The sequence below is a fragment of the Sus scrofa genome, chromosome 18 (assembly GCF_054392235.1).
Source record: "Sus scrofa isolate SSC_HxYL_T2T_F1_AM1 chromosome 18, Sscrofa_HxYL_maternal_Yorkshire_Landrace_v2.0, whole genome shotgun sequence".
Lineage (NCBI taxonomy): Eukaryota > Metazoa > Chordata > Mammalia > Artiodactyla > Suidae > Sus > Sus scrofa.
This window is the reverse complement of record NC_139400.1, coordinates 19,446,614-19,463,773: the sequence shown is the minus strand read 5'-3', so window position 1 is coordinate 19,463,773 and position 17,160 is coordinate 19,446,614. Positions and strand designations below refer to the sequence as shown.

Below are 17,160 nucleotides of genomic sequence, written 5' to 3'. Positions count from 1 at the left end.
AGAAGCCTTACTTGTGGACAGAAAAAAAAATGTGGCCTGTCATTTCAGAAAACAAAGACTACTGCATGCCACTTCAGTAAACCGTGAATGAGGGCCACTGCACTCTCCCTCCCTCTGCCCAATGGTGTACCCTGTGGGGAACTGATATAAATCATAGAGGCCCTAGATTCATATCAAAGAAATAAATCAAGGATCCCAGACACTTGTATCTTCCTATACATAGACAAGCAATAAAATCCTCAAGAGTTCTGTTTTTTGTAATTAGTACTAATTTTTTGATGTTCAAGTACATTTTCTCCCCAGCAAAAATTACGATATATCCTGGCTCCTCTCTTACCTTTTAGAACAGTTACTCAGAGCTGTCTGAGAAGCTGATTCCCAGGCTATAGTCCTTAGTAAGTTTCCCAAATAAAACTTGACTTTCAGCTTCTAGGATTTTTTTTTTTTCTCTGTTTTTTTAAGGCCGCACCTGTGGCACATGGAAGTTGCCAGGCTAGGGGTTGAATGGGAGCTATAGCCGCCACAGCCACAGCAATGTCAGATCCAAGCCATGTCTAAGACCTACATCATAGCTCTTGGCAACACTGGATCTTTAACCTACTGAGCGAGGCCAGGGATCGAACCTGTGTCCTCATGGATACTAGTCAGATTTGTTTCCGCTGAGCCACGACAGGAACTCCAACCTTTAGGTTTTTTTAAGTCATCATACAGGTATGGACACAGAAAAGTTAGGATCCATAAGATGAAGGGCATTGCTCACCTTTTCCACGAGGGCTAAGTGGCAAACCATTGCAGTTGGTGACCAACAGCACTTTTGGAGCAATTTAAGACAAAAACAGGATAAGGCATCTATGCTTTGGACACACAGGAATAGGCAGGTCCCATAGACAGTGAGATATACAACTCAGGAAGAATTTTAATGACCTCAGATTCTTACAGCTTCCCATACATCAAAAAGCTAAAAAGATTAACTAGAAAAGACTATTCCTTGTTGTTAGCAGTAATATTTTACCAAGATAGATGCTTGACTGCAGGCATTCACCAGCCAGAAATCATATGTAAACTGGTTTCTCCCACACTTCTTCCGAGGAGTTGGCTCAGGGCTGAGTGGCTGATTCCTGGTCCTTTTTCATCCTCAACAAGATGCTGAATAAAACTTAATAAAACTTTACTATTCTTATGTTGTGTTTGTCTTTCTGCACACCTGTAAAATCAGTTTACTTATCTAACTTCACACTTGCATCTTAATTTAAATATTCAAAATCTTATGGAGTTCCAGTGTGAACTGGCCTTGTCACTGCAGCGGCTCGGGTAGCTGCTGTGGCAAGGGTTTGATCCCCAGCTTGGGAACATCTGCAAGACACAGGTGCGGCAAAAAAAAAAAAAAAAACAAAGTCATAAATCAGACCTTTAGAAACAATCCAGATGTTTGCCACTTCGGCCACTGTGATTCCATCTTGTATTTCCTTATTTCTAGCAAATCATAAGTTCTATTCTAAATTCTGTGAGCGGGAATCTTAACATAAAGTCACATCACAATAATAGGTTTATCTATGGAAATAGGAAACTGGATTATGGTGAACTCCCGCCTCCAAACATAAGTTCCCTGGGTTAGGCAGAAATTCCTTTCAAGGCTTTCCCAAGCACAGCCTGAGAGACCTTGGTCACGTGCTATGCCCGTCACCACCCAGGGTTGCTATGGAGCCCAACGCGGTCCAAATCGGAAGTGGTCCTTGAAAATTACTTTCCCAGGAAACTTGCATTTGAAAAACAACGTCACTCTAAATCTCTTTTTCATAAAGTAAACTCACAGAAATACAGTCAAACTCTCGGTCTCAGCACAGAGAACGACGCTATCCTCCGGAGAAAGAATCTTCCACTTCCGCCGCTGCAAAAACTCATAGGAACCAAGATGCCGAGGGCATGGGGTCTCCGGCGAGCGCTTCTCTGGACGGACCGGTGCACAGCCGGGTTGCCGTGGAGACCGAGCGAGCTTCGTGGATGCCTAGGCGCTACTGAGGCCCAGCTTTCTGCTGTCTGTTTGCCTTCGGGGCTCGCAGAACCGACGCCAAGATGGTTAGTGGCTTTGAACAGTGAAGGAGAAGTTTCGAGATTAGAGGTTCCCAGCACATTTCTGGGTTAACTCGAGGAGCGTCCGCAGAGGATGATCTGTGGTACCCTCCCCATATTCCCAGGGGGGACGGGGTGCAACTGTAAATATATGGTTGCGTTCTTTCCTCCTGACTCTCCATTTCCCTTTTGCTGAGCTGCGCGTGGGATGGAAAGCAGACCAAGAGAAGGCTGAGGTGACAGAGCTGCGCAAAAGCATCTCTTACCTCTCTGTAATTGGAGGAGATAATGAAGTTTTCTTTCAGCTGAAGCACAGATTGATGGCCCTTTTAGTAAAATACGTGTTACAGAAAAAGTTTGAATAGGCTTACCTGGCGGTCATCGTTACAGGATTTGACTTATAAATCCTGGAGCTGTCATTCTCAGTTTAAAGTTCACTATAGGGGAGTTTCTTGGTGGGGCAGCGGGTTAGGTGGATCTGGGTTTGTCAGTGCACTCGCTTGTGTTACTGCTGTGGCGCAGGTTCGATCCCTGGCGGGGAAACTTCCACATGCCACAGCTGCTGCCCCCTCCCAAAAAAAATTGGTTATCAAAATTGGCATAGAGCTGCCTTTGTTATTTCTTTCACAGATGCTTTCAAGAGCCAAACCTGCTGTAGGTGGGGACCTACCGCACACTGACAGAAGAAAGAAGAAAGGTAGGAAGATTCCAAAACTAGAGGAGCTACTTTCACAAAGAGATTTCACTGGAGCTATTACTCTGTTGGAGGTAATGTCCAAAGAAGGTTGCTTCTTGAGAGGTGAATAACCAGAACATAGATTAATGCTTGGGTGAATGCTGGTGGCTATGTTGTTGGAACAGCTGGGTGCATGCTGTACCTGTACATCTCCAGGTACAGATGCCAAATTCCAAGTTAACTATAAACCTGATTAGAAATGAAACGATAGACCTTTTTTTGTCTTTTTTTTTTCCCTTTTTTTTGTCTTTTTCCCTTTTCTAGGGCCGCTCCTGCGGCATATGGAGGTTCCTAGGCTAGGGGTCGAATCGGAGCTGTAGCCCGCCAGCCTACGCCAGAGCCACAGCAACGCGGGATCCGAGCCACGTCTGCGACCTACCCCACAGCTCACGGCAACACTGAACCCTTAACCCACTGAAGCAAGGCCAGGGACCAAACCCACAACCTCATGGTTCCTAGTCGGATTTGTTAACCACTGCACCACGACAGGAACTCCTTTTTTTTTTAATTTAATTTAATTTAATTTTTTTTTAATTTATTTTTTAAGAGACTCTTTTTAATTATGTCTAGTCCCACTGGTGGTGAATACAACCTAAAAATAATAGAGGGACATTTAGAACACTGTCAGTTCACACATTGTTCATTCCGCATCCAAATCAATTTGTGATTTACTCCTATTATATGTTATGACATTTAAATCAAATTTAAAGAATTCTGTCATATTTCATACTTATTGTCTAAAATACCACATCTTCAGAGGATGTTTCAAATCTCTATGAAGTAGTTCTCAACTTTTAATATGTATCAGCGACACTTAGTGTACTTATTAAAATGTACATTCCTGAACTCTGTCCTATATGTCCTATATATTCTGATTCTTTACAGAATTAGTCTCCAGTGATGCTTAGGAACTAGTATTTTTCACGAGCAGCCTAAGTGCTTCTGATGTAGATGGTCCAAGGATACCATGCTTTGGCAAAGTGCTTTGTGGGGAGCACCTGTTATAGGAGAATGAAGGAGTGCACCAAAGATTGAAGAGACAAAAGAGTTTGGGGAGGGAGATCCCTTCGTGGCTCAGTGGTTAATGAACCCAACTAGGAACCATGAGGATGCGGGTTTGATCACTGACCTCACTCAGTGGGTCAAGGATCCGGCCTTGCCCTGAGCTGTGCAGTAGGTTGCAGATGCGGCTTGGATCCCCGAGTTGCTGTAGCTGTGGCATAGGTTGGCAGTTGTAGTTCTGATTCAATCCCTAGCCTGAGAACTTCCACATGCTGTGGAAGCAGCTCTAAAAAACCAAAAAAAAAAAAAAAAAAATTAAAACTGAAAAAAAGAAGTTTCAGGAGTTTTTTGGCCATACCTGCAGCAGGCAAAGTTCCTGGGACAGGGATTGAACCCATACCACAGCTGCGGCCTGAGCCACAGCAGTAACAATGCCAAATCCTTAAACTTCTGAGCCACCAGAGATCCCTGAGATGAAGAGTTTAGACAGCATAGCCTGATTGTGTTGTGCCACAATAATTTCTCTTAAAGCACTACTCCAGCCATATTATTCTATCACCAATAATTGTTTTAATTAGCTTTATGTGTCTTTCTCGGTCTTTCATGTATAGTCCTCTGTTTCCTACTAGTTCTTTCATATGAAGCATATTGTTTAACTCTTTTGGCATCAGCTTTCTCATCTTTATTTTTTTATTTTTAATTTTTTTTTTTTGCTTTTTAGGGCCATACCTGTGGCACATGGAGGTTCCCAGGCTAGGGGTCTAATTGGAGCTGTAGCCGCCGGCCTACACCACAGCCACAGCAACTTCAGATCCGAGCCATGTCTGTGACCTACACCACAGCTCATGGCAACGCTGGATCCTTAACCTACCGAATGAGGCCAGGGGTCGAACCTGCTTCCTGGTGGATCCTAGTCGGGTTCGTTAACCGCTTAGCCGTGACGGGAACTCTGATGCATGTCTTAATTTTTGTCAGTCTCTTTCTCTCTTCTCTCATTTCTTTGCGCCAGGGACCGCCTTTTCCTGCTTGTGTAATCCCATGCTGCCTTTAAATTGTCAAGGAGGCTCTGCTCTGTGTTTACATGCCTGAGTAGCCAAAGTACAATGACGCAGGGAAGAGGAACTGCCATGGTTTGGGGTGAGGAAGTCTCTAGAGCTCTCCCTGAGCTTCAGGGAATTCCTGCAGCAAATTCAAGAGGACCTCAGATAAGAATTTCTTCAGAATTAAGGCGCTGTACTCAAATTCACACTATTTGATGAGGGGAGGACTCGAATGTTATGGAGTTAGCTGCAGAAGGAATTTCTTGTTCCAGACAGGAAGGCATCAATAGATGGCTTCGTCTTGTAATGGTCGAGGCACTTGAAGTTTTGTGGCAGTAATCTGTTTAACTTTGAATTTTTCACTCATGTTTTTGACCTAATGCCATATAGAGTGAAAAAAATCTCACCTCCCCGTGGTCATTCAGATTCCTCCTCCAAGGTTCGATCCTTTCCTTCAAACAGGACTTTTCTTTTGTTGGCTGATGAATTCATTAATTTTTTTTTTAATTCCTGAATATTTTTTTCACAGTGGACATAAATGATTAGGTTATTCTTCTAAACATCCTTAGTTCCTGGAGTTCCTGCTGTGGCACAGGGGTTAAGAATCCAGCTGTAGGAGTTCCCATTGTGGCTCAGCAGTTAGCGAACCCGACTAGCATCCATGAGGACATGGGTTCGATTCCTGGTCTCACTCAGTGGGTTAACAATCCAGTGTTGCCATGACCTGTAGTGTAGGTCACACTTTCGGCTTGGATCCCACATTGCTGTGGCTCTGGCGTAGGCCGGCAGCTATGCTCTGATTGAACCCCTAGCCTGGGAACCTCCATATGCCACGGATGCGGCCCTGAAAAGACAAAAAACTTAAAAAAAAAAAAATGGAATCCAACTGCAGTCTTGGATTACTGTAGAGGTAAGGGTTTGATCCCTGGCCCAGCAGTGAGTTAATGGATCCAGCATTGCTGCAGCTGTCATGTAGGTTGCAGCTGTGGCTCGGAGTCAGTCCCTGACCCAGGAACTCCCATATTCCACAAGTATGGCCATAAACAAACAAACAAATGAAACAGCATTAAACAAAAATTCTTAAAGACTGTGGTAAGACTGTTCAAGGATAATAGAATGAATTTAATGGCTTATCTTCAATGAAAGGTTATAGCCTATGAATAAATACATGCTTGTGCTCATGAGACAGGTTCTGACATGTGAAGTTGAATGCAGTAGTGCACCGGGGGTGAGGACATGGCCTTTGGAGTCAGTGGACTACGGTGGGCCTTGCCACCACACTTACTGGCTGTGTGTGACCTTGAGTTCATTGCTTAATTTCTCTAACCTTCTGTTATTTGGTGATAAGTATTTCATATAATTTTCTTTGGCTGTGCCCACGGCATGCAAATTTCCTAAGCCAGAGATCGAACCTGTGCTACAACAATGACAATGCCAGATCCTTAACCCCATGGGCCCCCAGAGAACTTGCATAATTCTTGTGTTCCTTATATATCACCCAGAATTGTTACAAGTATCAACTCTTAAATGTTTCTTGGAGTTAGGTGTCAGTAAATACAGAAAAACAAATGTGGAATATTTGAGAATAAATATTTCAGTGACAGGGAGTTCCCTTCTTGGCTCAGTGGTTAACGAACCTGACGAGGATTCATGAGGATGTGGGTTCAATCCCTGGCCTCGCTCAGTGGGTTAAGAATCCTGCGTGGCTGTGGCTGTGGCTGTGGTGTAGACTGGCAGCTGTAGCTCTGATTCGACCCCTAGCCTGGGAACTTCCGTATGCTGCGGGTACGGCCCTAAAAAACAAAAAAGAAAAATAAATATATAAATATTTCAGTGACAGTTTAAAGGTAATTGTACTGAGTTCTGTATAGGTTTAATGAAACCAAGATTATCTTGCTTCTAAAACTTTCAGTTTCTTATTGTTCATCAATAACAGCAGTTTTCTAAATGGAGGGTTTAGTATTCAAAGTATTTATGATTTTTTTTTTCATGAAATTTTAACATGAAGTTCAAACGTCATGTTGGGGAACAAGAAGAGGATACTAATTTGTGGATTGGATACTGTGCTTTTCACCTGGGTGACTACAAGAGAGCTTTGGAGGTTAGTTTGAAAAATTTTTCTTGGTAACAGAAGGGTTTTTCAAAATGTTATTATACTTTGTATTGTAGTAGTACATGCTCATGGTAAAGTTCAAACAATGTAGACGAGAACAAAACAAAAGGAAGAAAAGCCACCCTGTCTGCCTTCCTCAATCCGATTTCTCCGTTAATGGAAGTAACCATTGGCTCCGTTTTGATGCATTGCTTCAGGAATCTTCTATATATGTTCAAATATATGTGTAAATGTCTTGTTTACTTTTTGCCTTTAGATATATACTAATGAGATTGTTCAATTTTGGGGGGGTTCCTTTTAGGGCCACCTCTGGGACATATGGAAATTCCCAGGCTAGAGGATGAATGGGAGCCATAGGCCTCAGCCTACGCCACAGACATAGCAGCACAGGATCCGAGCTGCATCTGCCACCTATGCCACAGCTTGTGGCAATGTCAGATCCTCACTGAGGGTCTCAACTCACTGAGCGAGGCCAGGGATCAAACCCACATCCTCATGGATACTAGTCGGGCTCATAACCCACTGAGCCACAGCAGGAACTCCTTATCTTTATAGTTTCTAAGTGTAGTTTTGAAAGTTGTTTTTCTTGGTCATGGTAAACCCTATAATATAATTAACAATTCATGGAATCGTGGATCTAGATAAAATTGCAGATGCTTTATGTCAATTTTTAATTCATAAATGAAATTGTTTAAACATTTCCCACATATTCTTACTCTCAAAATGTAATCTAAGGATATTTAAAGAACCTGCGTTATTAAGATGAAAGTACCCAGGTAATAAGTAAGTGAGATGAACAGAAGCAACAAGTTCAATAAAGAAAAAGTGAAGCTGTGCAAAGGGCAGAATAGAAGCTGGTAGTATTGGTGAAAGATGTGGGAGAAAAGTACTCTTTTTTTTCTCAAGTGGAGGAAGAAAGAAAAAGGCATCTAGTGAAGACTGGTAAACTGGAACAGAGTGTGTGGAAGATGTCGTTGACGAAGTAAATCTCAGAAAGTGTCCTTGGCAGGAAAAGACAAAAACAAAAGAACAGCAAATTTTTAAAACGTAGAGCCAAATACACCCAACCAGAAAACAGTTAGAATGAAATTCATAGGGTATTAAGGTTGTCAGATGTTAACTGAACCCCTGCATTTATTTCCACTTAGTTTTGTGGGATTTATTCCCAGGCCATGAGTTCCTTCAGTTTCTTCAAGCGTATCTTTTTCTTCTGTGCAGTCTCCCTTCGGGCTTAGGAGCAGCCTGTTCTTTTTCAGTAAGGATCATCTCTGTGTGGCAGGGAGAACTGAACAGAAGGGTTGATCTGACCATGAGCTCTGTAAGTCCCGGCCTGCGCCTCGGGGGCTTTTGTTCACCTGGATGTGCTCAGTGACCGGAGACTCTACATCTGAGCCCTGAAGTTCAGCATCACCCTCTGCGTTTTTGAGCGTGTGCTATAAAAATGCAGCTCTCTTTTGGGGCCACCGACCCTGTGTCCAGTCCCAGTGTCTGGCCTGGGCCCATCTACCAACGCCACCCTTGTAATAGTGGAACAGCACACATTGCTTCTGTGAAGGGACAGCCTTCAGATACTTGGTGGTGTTGGAATATGCATACCCTTAATGGCCTGGGCAGTTTCGTGAGTACTCTCAAAGTGAACACGAAGATTTGAACCTCTTGATTTGCATGATTTCATGCCGTTTTCTGGGTCAAGTGAATAGCCAACCATTTTAGAGGTCACTTACTGGGAAATAGTCGCCGCGCATTTTTAATAAGGTATCTTTTGTATGTTTTTTTTAGTTAGCAAAAAGAAAATATTTTAGTTACTTTTCATTTCTGCAGCTTGTTAGCCCATGTCAATTTCATTTTATTTTGTTTGTTTTTGTCCTGTTTTTTGGCCGCCCCTTGGCATATGGAGTTCCCAGGCCAGAGGTCAGATCCGAGCCTCGGTCTCTAGGCCTCAGCTTCGGCAACCCTTAATCCACGGTGCCAGGCCGGGAGTTGAACCTGTGTCCCAGGGCTCCCAAGATATTGCCGATCCTGTTGCACCAAAGTGGGAACTCCAGCCCATATCAGTTTTAGAAGAGGAAAAAAACAAATGTAAGGTTATGTGGACAATAGCCCTGCTTGAGTAGGATTGAGCCTTAGCTTCCAAATTTAATATTATAGGTATGGAATAGAATTCCCTAAATATGAAGTTGCCTAGTTGCGGGAAGAACGCCTGTTCCATGTTACATAACGGAATGGCCCCCTTGATTGTTTTACTGCCAAAATGAGATCACTGCATAATGTATGTTTCAGGAATATGAAAATGCGACAAAAGAGGAAAATTGCAATCCTGAAGTCTGGGTGAACCTAGCCTGTACCTACTTTTTCCTTGGAATGTATAAACAAGCTGAAGCAGCTGGATTTAAAGGTAAAATGGGCCCTTTTAATATCTAGTATTCATCACTAATAGTAAAGAGTCATTTGGAAGAGTTTAAAACTTATTTAATTCCTTTTTCTATTGAGGAAAAATCAAGTGATATTAGAAAGCTAAAAGAAAAAAAGCTTTACTCTTCAAAGAATATTGGCTCTTAGCAACTTTATGTTTAAAAAGAGAATTAATCTCAGTGCTCCCCACTTCACCTCCTCAGAAGCTACAGCCAAAAAGCAGAAGGACGAGGAGTTCCCTGGTGACCTAATGGGTTAAGGATCTGGTGTTGTCACTGCTGTAGTGCAGGTTTGATCCCTGGCCCTGGAACTTCTGCATGTTGCAGGTGCAGCCAAAATGCAAAAAAGCAGAAGGATGAGGGAGGGAAGAGCAGAGGGTGTCTTTCTCAGGCCCCAGCATGGTAGGAAGTTCCTGCTGCTGATAGGAGTTGGCTATAGGAGTTGATAGGAGTTCAGGCTGTTAGAAATTAAATTTTATGAAGCTTCTTTTCCTGCTTCTAAATGAGAAGCCAAGAAATTCCAGCTTGAAGAACCCGGATTTCTTCCCTTTTGCTTTACTTGCCATGACAGTCATTTTAGGAGAACTGGACTCTAATTTGACAATAAGATTAGGACCAAAAGGAAATATGGGAGGGAAGATTAAGAATAATTAGAGTACTGTACCGTAGAAATTGACAGAACACTCTAAACCAACTATCATGGAAAAACTAAAAATCATTAAAAAAAGAATAATTAGAGTGTGAATCAAAGAAATGTAGAGAAAACGGGCAGAGGAATGTTTGTTAGGAAATTTTTGAGGGAAGAACATATTCTAGGGTCAAATTCTTAGAGAATTACCAGATCTATGCATACTTAGGAAGAATTCCAGTTTAAATTCATGGAAAATGTGGAACTTGAAGCCTCTTGATTTGTGCCCAAATTGTTTCAATTTGCTAATGTATTTCTTCCTAATTTAGTTATAAAGGCCTTTGAGTTGTTTATCTCATGTTTCTAGACTTTGTGCCTAGAACCGTGTTAGACACATAGGAGGTGATCAAGGCAGCTCTCTCTCTTTCCATATTTTTTCTTTTTTATACATTGAAGTATGACTTTTTTGCTGTGAAGAGATAGAGGATTGAGTTTCTAGAATTAGGAAGATTCTCCAGGAGTGCAAAGGGAATCTGGAACTTAAAAGGTGTTAAACTTTTTGCTTAACTGTCTTGCTACCAGATAGTGAATGGTCATGCCAGGGGATCTACGTAATGGAAACTGGGCCAGTATTTAACATGGCAGTATAACTGTGGAAAGGAGATTTTAGAAGGAATTGACCAAGAATACTGGAGGAATAGCTAAATGCTCGTGAACTCCTACATGTATTGAGATGATTATGAGTGTTTATTTCCTGTGTTTGGTTCAGGGTGAATGACACAGGGTGGGCTGCTGCTTGAGCTGTGAGGTGTGCTGTTTTGTGCTTTACACGATAGAATCAGGAAGAACGAGGGGTGTGCAAGGGCAGAACCATAGAACATTTTTCTTTTGGGTCTTGATATTGTTGCTGCTGTGCAGTAGAACTAGACTAAAATAATACAAATTACAGCAGAGACATAGCAGGATCAGATAGGTAAGGATTTGGGAAGATTTATCCGAATGTCAAGTCAGTCCTGCAAAGGACTAAGTGCCATAGACAACTGAGTTCTTTAATAAGCAGCTTGGATTTTTTTCTTTTTTTCTCAGCTCCAAAAAGCCGACTTCAAAACCGCCTCCTCTTCCACTTGGCTCACAAGGTATTTATGTTCTCATTTCACACGTTTGTTTCTATTTTTTGAAATAAAAAAATTTTGAGTATTTTTTTAAATTGAAGTATAATTGACTTCACAATTTTTATTATTGTATTTTTCTTCTATCATAATAGCAAAGATATTTTATTTTTATTTATTTTTTAATAATGATTTTTATTTTTTCCATTATAGTTGGTTTACTGTGTTCTGTCAGTTTTCTGCTGTACAGCAAAGTGACCCAGTCACACACATATATATACATTCCTTTTTCTCACATTATCCTCCACCATGCTCCATCACAAGTGACTAGATATAGTTCCCTGTGCTACACAGCAGGATCTCATGGCTTATCCATTCCAAATGCAATAGTTTGTATCTATTAACCCCAGATTCCCAGTCCATCCCACTCCCTTCCCTCCCCCTTGGAAACCACAAGTCTGTTCTCCAAGTCCATGAGTTTCTTTTCTGTGGAAAGGTTCATTTGTGCCATATATTAGATTCCAGATATAAGTGATATCACGTGGTATTTGTCTTTCTCTTTCTGATTTACTTCACTTAGTATGAGAGTCTCTAGTTCCATCCATGTTGCTGCAAATGGCATTATTTTGTTCTTTTTTGTGGCTGAGTGGTATTCCATTGTGTATATAGATATATATATATATCTATATATACCACAACTTAATCCATTCGTCTGTCAATGGACATTTAGATTGTTTCCATGTCTTGGCTATTGTGAATGGTGCTGCAGTGAGCATAGGGGTGCATGTATCTTTTTCAAGGACAGTTTAGTCTGGATATATGCCCAAGAGTGGGATTGCTGAATCATACAATAGTTCTGTATTTAGTTTTCTGAGGTACCTCCATACTGTTTTCTATAGGGGTTATACCAATTTACATTCCTACCAACAGTGTAGCAGGGTACCCCACACTTTTTATTTTTAAAATATTTTTCTTTTTCTTCTTGTTACCAACAAGGATGAATGAGAATTAAGGAGAAATTCTTTTTTCTTTCTTTTTTCTTTTTTTGGCCCACACCACAGCATATGGAAGCTCCTAGGTTAGGGGTCAAATTGGAACTGTAGCTGCCAGCCTACATCATAGGTCACAGCAACTCTGGATTCTTAACCCACTGATTGAGGCCAGGGATTGAAACCTCATCCTCATGGATCCTAGTTGGGTTCATTACTGCTGAGCCATGACGGGAACTCCATAAGTAGAAATTCTTATTAATATTTCTACAACAAGTAGAACATAGGTATTAATTTTATAGAATTTTCTCCCCCATTAATTTTTTGCCCTGTTAATTTATTCAGAGATAATAGGTTTTAGTTCTTCTCAAGCAGTAATCATTTAAGATTAAGCTGTTAACACCATTTTATTGTCTCTTAGGAAACATAATCAAAAGACACCTTGTCCTGACTCCTGAAAATAAACACACATTTTTCAGAATTGCCCTATAGCAATAATTTTGATCATCATCATAAAATTATTTTTAAAATAATTTTTCAGGGTTCCCTGGTGGCTCAGCAGGTTAAGGATCAGCGTTGTTTCTACTGTGGCTCAGGTTCAGTCCCTGGCCTTAGAACTTCCACATGTTGGGGGCACAGCAAAAAATAAAAATAATTTTTCAAATTATAAAATTATACATTAATTCCATTAAACATATAAATATTCAAAAAAAAGGGTATAACATCTACCATATTTTTCTTTGTCTTTTTTTTTTGCTATTTCTTGGGCCGCTCCTGTGGCATATGGAGGTTCCCAGGCTAGGGGTCCAATCGGAGCTGTAGCCGCCAGCCTACGCCAGAGCCACAGCAACGCGGGATCCGAGCCGCGTCTGCAACCTACACCACAGCTCATGGCAACGCCGGATCGTTAACCCGCTGAGCAAGGGCAGGGATCGAACCCGCAACCTCATGGTTCTTAGTCGGATTCGTTAACCACTGCGCTACGACGGGAACTCCACATCTACCATATTTAAAGTTAACTGCAATTCAACCTTTTGGTATATTTCCCTATGCAATAATTATTATTTTTGTTTATTTGTTTGGTTTTTTGCTTTTTTAGGGCTGTACCCACAGCATATGGAAGTTCCCAGGCTAGGGGTCAAATTGGAACTACAGCTGCCGGCCTACACCACAGCCACAGCAACATGGGATCCAAGCCCCTTCTGTGATCTATACCACAGCTCACAGCAGTGCCGGATCCTTAACCCACTGAGCGAGGCCAGGGATTGAATCCGAATCCTCATGACTAGTCAGATTTATTTCTGCTGAGCCACAGCAGAAACTCCCTGGGATAAATTTTTTTTTTTTTTTTTTTTTTTTGTCTTTTTGCCGTTTCTAGGGCCGCTCCCGCGGCATATGGAGGTTCCCAGGCCAGGGGTCGAATTTGAGCTGTAGCCACCAGCCTATGCCAGAGCCACAGCAACATGGGAACTGAGCCACATCTGCAACCTACACCACAGCTCACGGTAGCGCTGGATCCTTTAACCCACTGAGCAAGGCCAGGGACCGAACCCACAATCTCATGGTTCCTAGTCGGATTCGTTAACCACTGAGCCACAACGGGAACTCCTGTCTATTATATCTTTTAAAAATTTTTTATTATAGTTGATTTACAAAGTTCTGTCAATTTCTGCTGTACAGCAAAGTGACCAGTCATATATATATTGTATATATGTATACACATTAGTAACTAAAATATGTACATTCTTTTTTTAATGATTTTTTATTTTTTGCAACATAACTGCTTTACAGCGTTCTGTCAATTTTCTACTGTACAGCAAGGTGACCCAGTCACACGTGTGTGTGTGTGTATATATATATATATGTGTGTGTGTGTGTACACACTCTTTTTCTCACACTATCCTCCATCGTGTTCTATCACCAGTGACTAGACATAGTTCCCCGTGCTGTACAGCAGGATCTCATTGCTTATCCACTCCAAAGGCAATAGTTTGCATCTATTAACCCCAAACTCCCACTCCATCCCTATTATATCTTTTGTATCCTTTCCCTTTCTACCTCTCTGTGTCCTTCTGTTTTAAATCTCTCTCTTATAGACAGCATGTACGAAATATAGAGACCTAGAAAAAAAGGAAAGAGAAAATACGGAGAGAGAAATAGAAAAGAAAAAGAAGGTAAAAGGAGGAGGGGAATCACATAATTAATATGAGCTGTACTTTAAAGGCTTTCCATTGTCAAGGCTCTGACTCTAGGGGCAATTTTCATGCTTCTCTGAAAGGAGGACAAGAAGACAAGGAGCCGAAGGGAACCTGGGAGAGCAGATTGACACGCGGAGGAGGAGGAGTTAAAATCTCTGTAACCTGGGTATTGATTTCTCTAACTGTTCTCTAATGTGAACGTTTACACGTCTTTTTCTCTCTTACTTTTTTAGTTTAATGATGAGAAGAAATTGATGAACTTTCATCAGAATCTTCAGGATGTCACCGAAGATCAGCTCAGTTTGGCCTCGATCCACTATATGCGATCTCACTACCAAGAAGCTATTGATATTTATAAGCGGATTCTGCTAGACAACAGGTCCGTGTCCTTTTATGTCTACTTGAAATCTTACTTTGTTGGTTTCTTTACCTCGTTTGGCTGAGGACCACTGTCTTTTGGGTCTCTTATCACCATGCCTTCAAATCTGTTTAACTGATAATCTGGTGATATTTAGAGCTCCTTATTGTTAGAGTTCCCCCTGGAGTTCCGGCAGGGTTGGTAGAGACTCTGGTTCCATCCCTGGCCTGACAGAGTGAGCTAAGGATCTGGTGTTGCCACAGCTGTGGTATAAGTCGCAACTCTGGCTTGGAGCTCCATATGCTGTGGGGTAGCCAAAAAAGAAAAAACAAAAACAAAACCTCAGTATTGTCTAGACTAGGGTTTCTTCACCTTTATTTCGTTATCTCCCTTACAAGGAATCTTTTTAGACTCTCCCCACCCTTAATTGCTCTCCCATGAAATTTTCATTTTTTTTATTTTTTATTTTTTGCTTTTTAGGGCCACACTCCCGGCATACAGAGGTTCCCAAGCAAGGGATCAAATCAGAGCTACAGCTGCCAGCCTATGTCAGAGCCGCAGCAATGCCAGATCTGAGCCTTGTCTGCGACCTATCCTGCAGCTCACAGCAAAGCCAGATCCTAACCCACTGAGTGGGGCCAGGGATCAAACCCTCATCCTCATAGATACTAGTCAGTTTTGTGACCACTGAGCTACACCGGGAACTCCAAATATGATTAACTTTTTTTTTTTTTTTTCTTTTTAGGGCTGCACCTGTGGCTTATGGAAATTCCTGGGCTAGGGGTTGAATTGGAGCTGTAACTGATGGCCTACACCACAGCCACAGCAAGACAGGATCCAAGCCTCATCTACAGTCTACACCACAGCTTTTGGCAATGCTGAATCCGTTAAGCCACTGAGAAAGGCCAGGGATTGAACCCTCATCTTCATGGATACTAGTCGGCTTCTTGACCTGCTAAGCCACAACAGGAACCCATTAAATTTTAACACCACAGATAATCTGTATTTCTGTTTCTGTGCTGTATGTATATCTATGCTTCGTACATAAAATGAGTATGATTTTCCACCTCTCCGTGAGAACCAACTTATGCCCCTTTGGGGGTGATATCACACCTGTTGAAAATGTAGCGTCTAGGTGGATCCGTTCCAGTGTTGTAGTTACATTGTAGGTAACTTGCTGACAAAATTAGAAACACACCTTCTGAAGAAGTAAATTCTAACTTTTCACTGACTGCTTTGGCCTCTTTCCACCCCCAAATCTCATCCGCTTCCCTGCTCCCTCGTTGGCCTTTGCCATCAGCCGCTCACCCATTCTCGGTCATCAGATCCACCTGCCCTGTCTGTCCGTCCTCTGTACAGTGTCTGTTTATTTGCATTTATGCTTAATTAGATTATGTTCATTTTTTAACATGAACAAGTAGGAGTTGAACTTTTCCCTTTATCCTCTTAGTTGTCATTTCTTAGTGTTTATATCAAAACACCTGAATATTATTTTACAGAAAGAAAAATACTATACTGACTGTATTGCCTTCTTTCTTTAGGAGGAGCAAAGTCCTCTTTGTCTTGCTGTCCATTGGAGCTATTAGAAAGCCTAGTGTGACAACACTTCTTCTTTCCCCCGACAGGGAGTACCTTGCCCTCAACGTTTATGTGGCCCTGTGTTACTACAAGTTGGATTACTACGATGTGTCTCAAGAAGTTCTGGCTGTTTATCTTCAGCAAATTCCTGATAGTACCATCGCACTCAACCTTAAGGCCTGCAATCATTTTCGCCTTTACAACGGCAAAGCAGCCGAGGTAGTGTTGAAACTTGCTTTTAGCGTAATACCAGTGTGAATTACCCTGCGTTTCCTGGGTCATTCATGAAGTTCTACTATCTGTTGCTTTTGATTAGTATCCCTTTGTTATAGCCAGTATGATTTTATAAGAACCTAACTGTATAAATAATTATATTTATCAGATATTCTAAAAAGAATGTTCACTTCCAAATTCTCTCTGGTTTTTTTTTCTTTTTCTTTTTCTTTTTCTTTCTTTCTTTTTTCTTTTTCTTTTGCTTTTTAGGGCCACACCTACATCATATGGAGGTTCCCAGGCTAGGGGTGGAATCTGAGCTACAGCTGCCAGTCTAGGCCACAGCCACAGCAACACCAGATCCGAGCCATGTCTGCGACCTACACCACGGCTCACAGCAATGCCAGATCCTTAACTCACTGAGTGAGGCCAGGGATTGAACCCACAACCTCATGGTTCCTAGTTGGATTCGTTTCTGCTGTGCTACGATGGGAACTCCTTCCTCTGTGTGTCTAATATATTGTAGATGTGTGCCTTACATTAACTTAAATATGTTAAAACCGAGTGCTTTCACTTCTTTCTCTAAAATATGTTTGTGGGAGTTCCCATTGTGGCTCAGTGGGTTAAGGACCCGCCATAGTCCCTGTGAGGATGTGGGTTTGATCCCTGGCCTCGCTCAGTGGGCTGAAGATCCTGAGTTGCCTCAAGCTGCAGT

General features: G+C 41.8%; 1 protein-coding gene across 4 annotated transcripts in view; it reads left to right on the top strand.

The window, feature by feature from the left end:
- Positions 1-1,950: 1,950 nt before the first annotated feature.
- IFT56 (intraflagellar transport 56) overlaps positions 1,951-17,160 on the top strand; it is a 46,918-nt gene continuing 31,708 nt past the window's right edge. For all 4 annotated transcript variants that reach the window (XM_085005308.1, XM_085005307.1, XM_005657746.4 and 1 more), the window contains exons 1-7: positions 1,951-2,076; positions 2,701-2,838; positions 6,857-6,949; positions 9,242-9,356; positions 11,087-11,136; positions 14,530-14,675; positions 16,280-16,451. In XM_085005308.1, the coding sequence (XP_084861434.1) occupies positions 2,074-2,076; positions 2,701-2,838; positions 6,857-6,949; positions 9,242-9,356; positions 11,087-11,136; positions 14,530-14,675; positions 16,280-16,451 (717 nt within the window). In that variant the 5' untranslated portion in view covers positions 1,951-2,073. The remainder of the gene's footprint in view (positions 2,077-2,700; positions 2,839-6,856; positions 6,950-9,241; positions 9,357-11,086; positions 11,137-14,529; positions 14,676-16,279; positions 16,452-17,160) is intronic.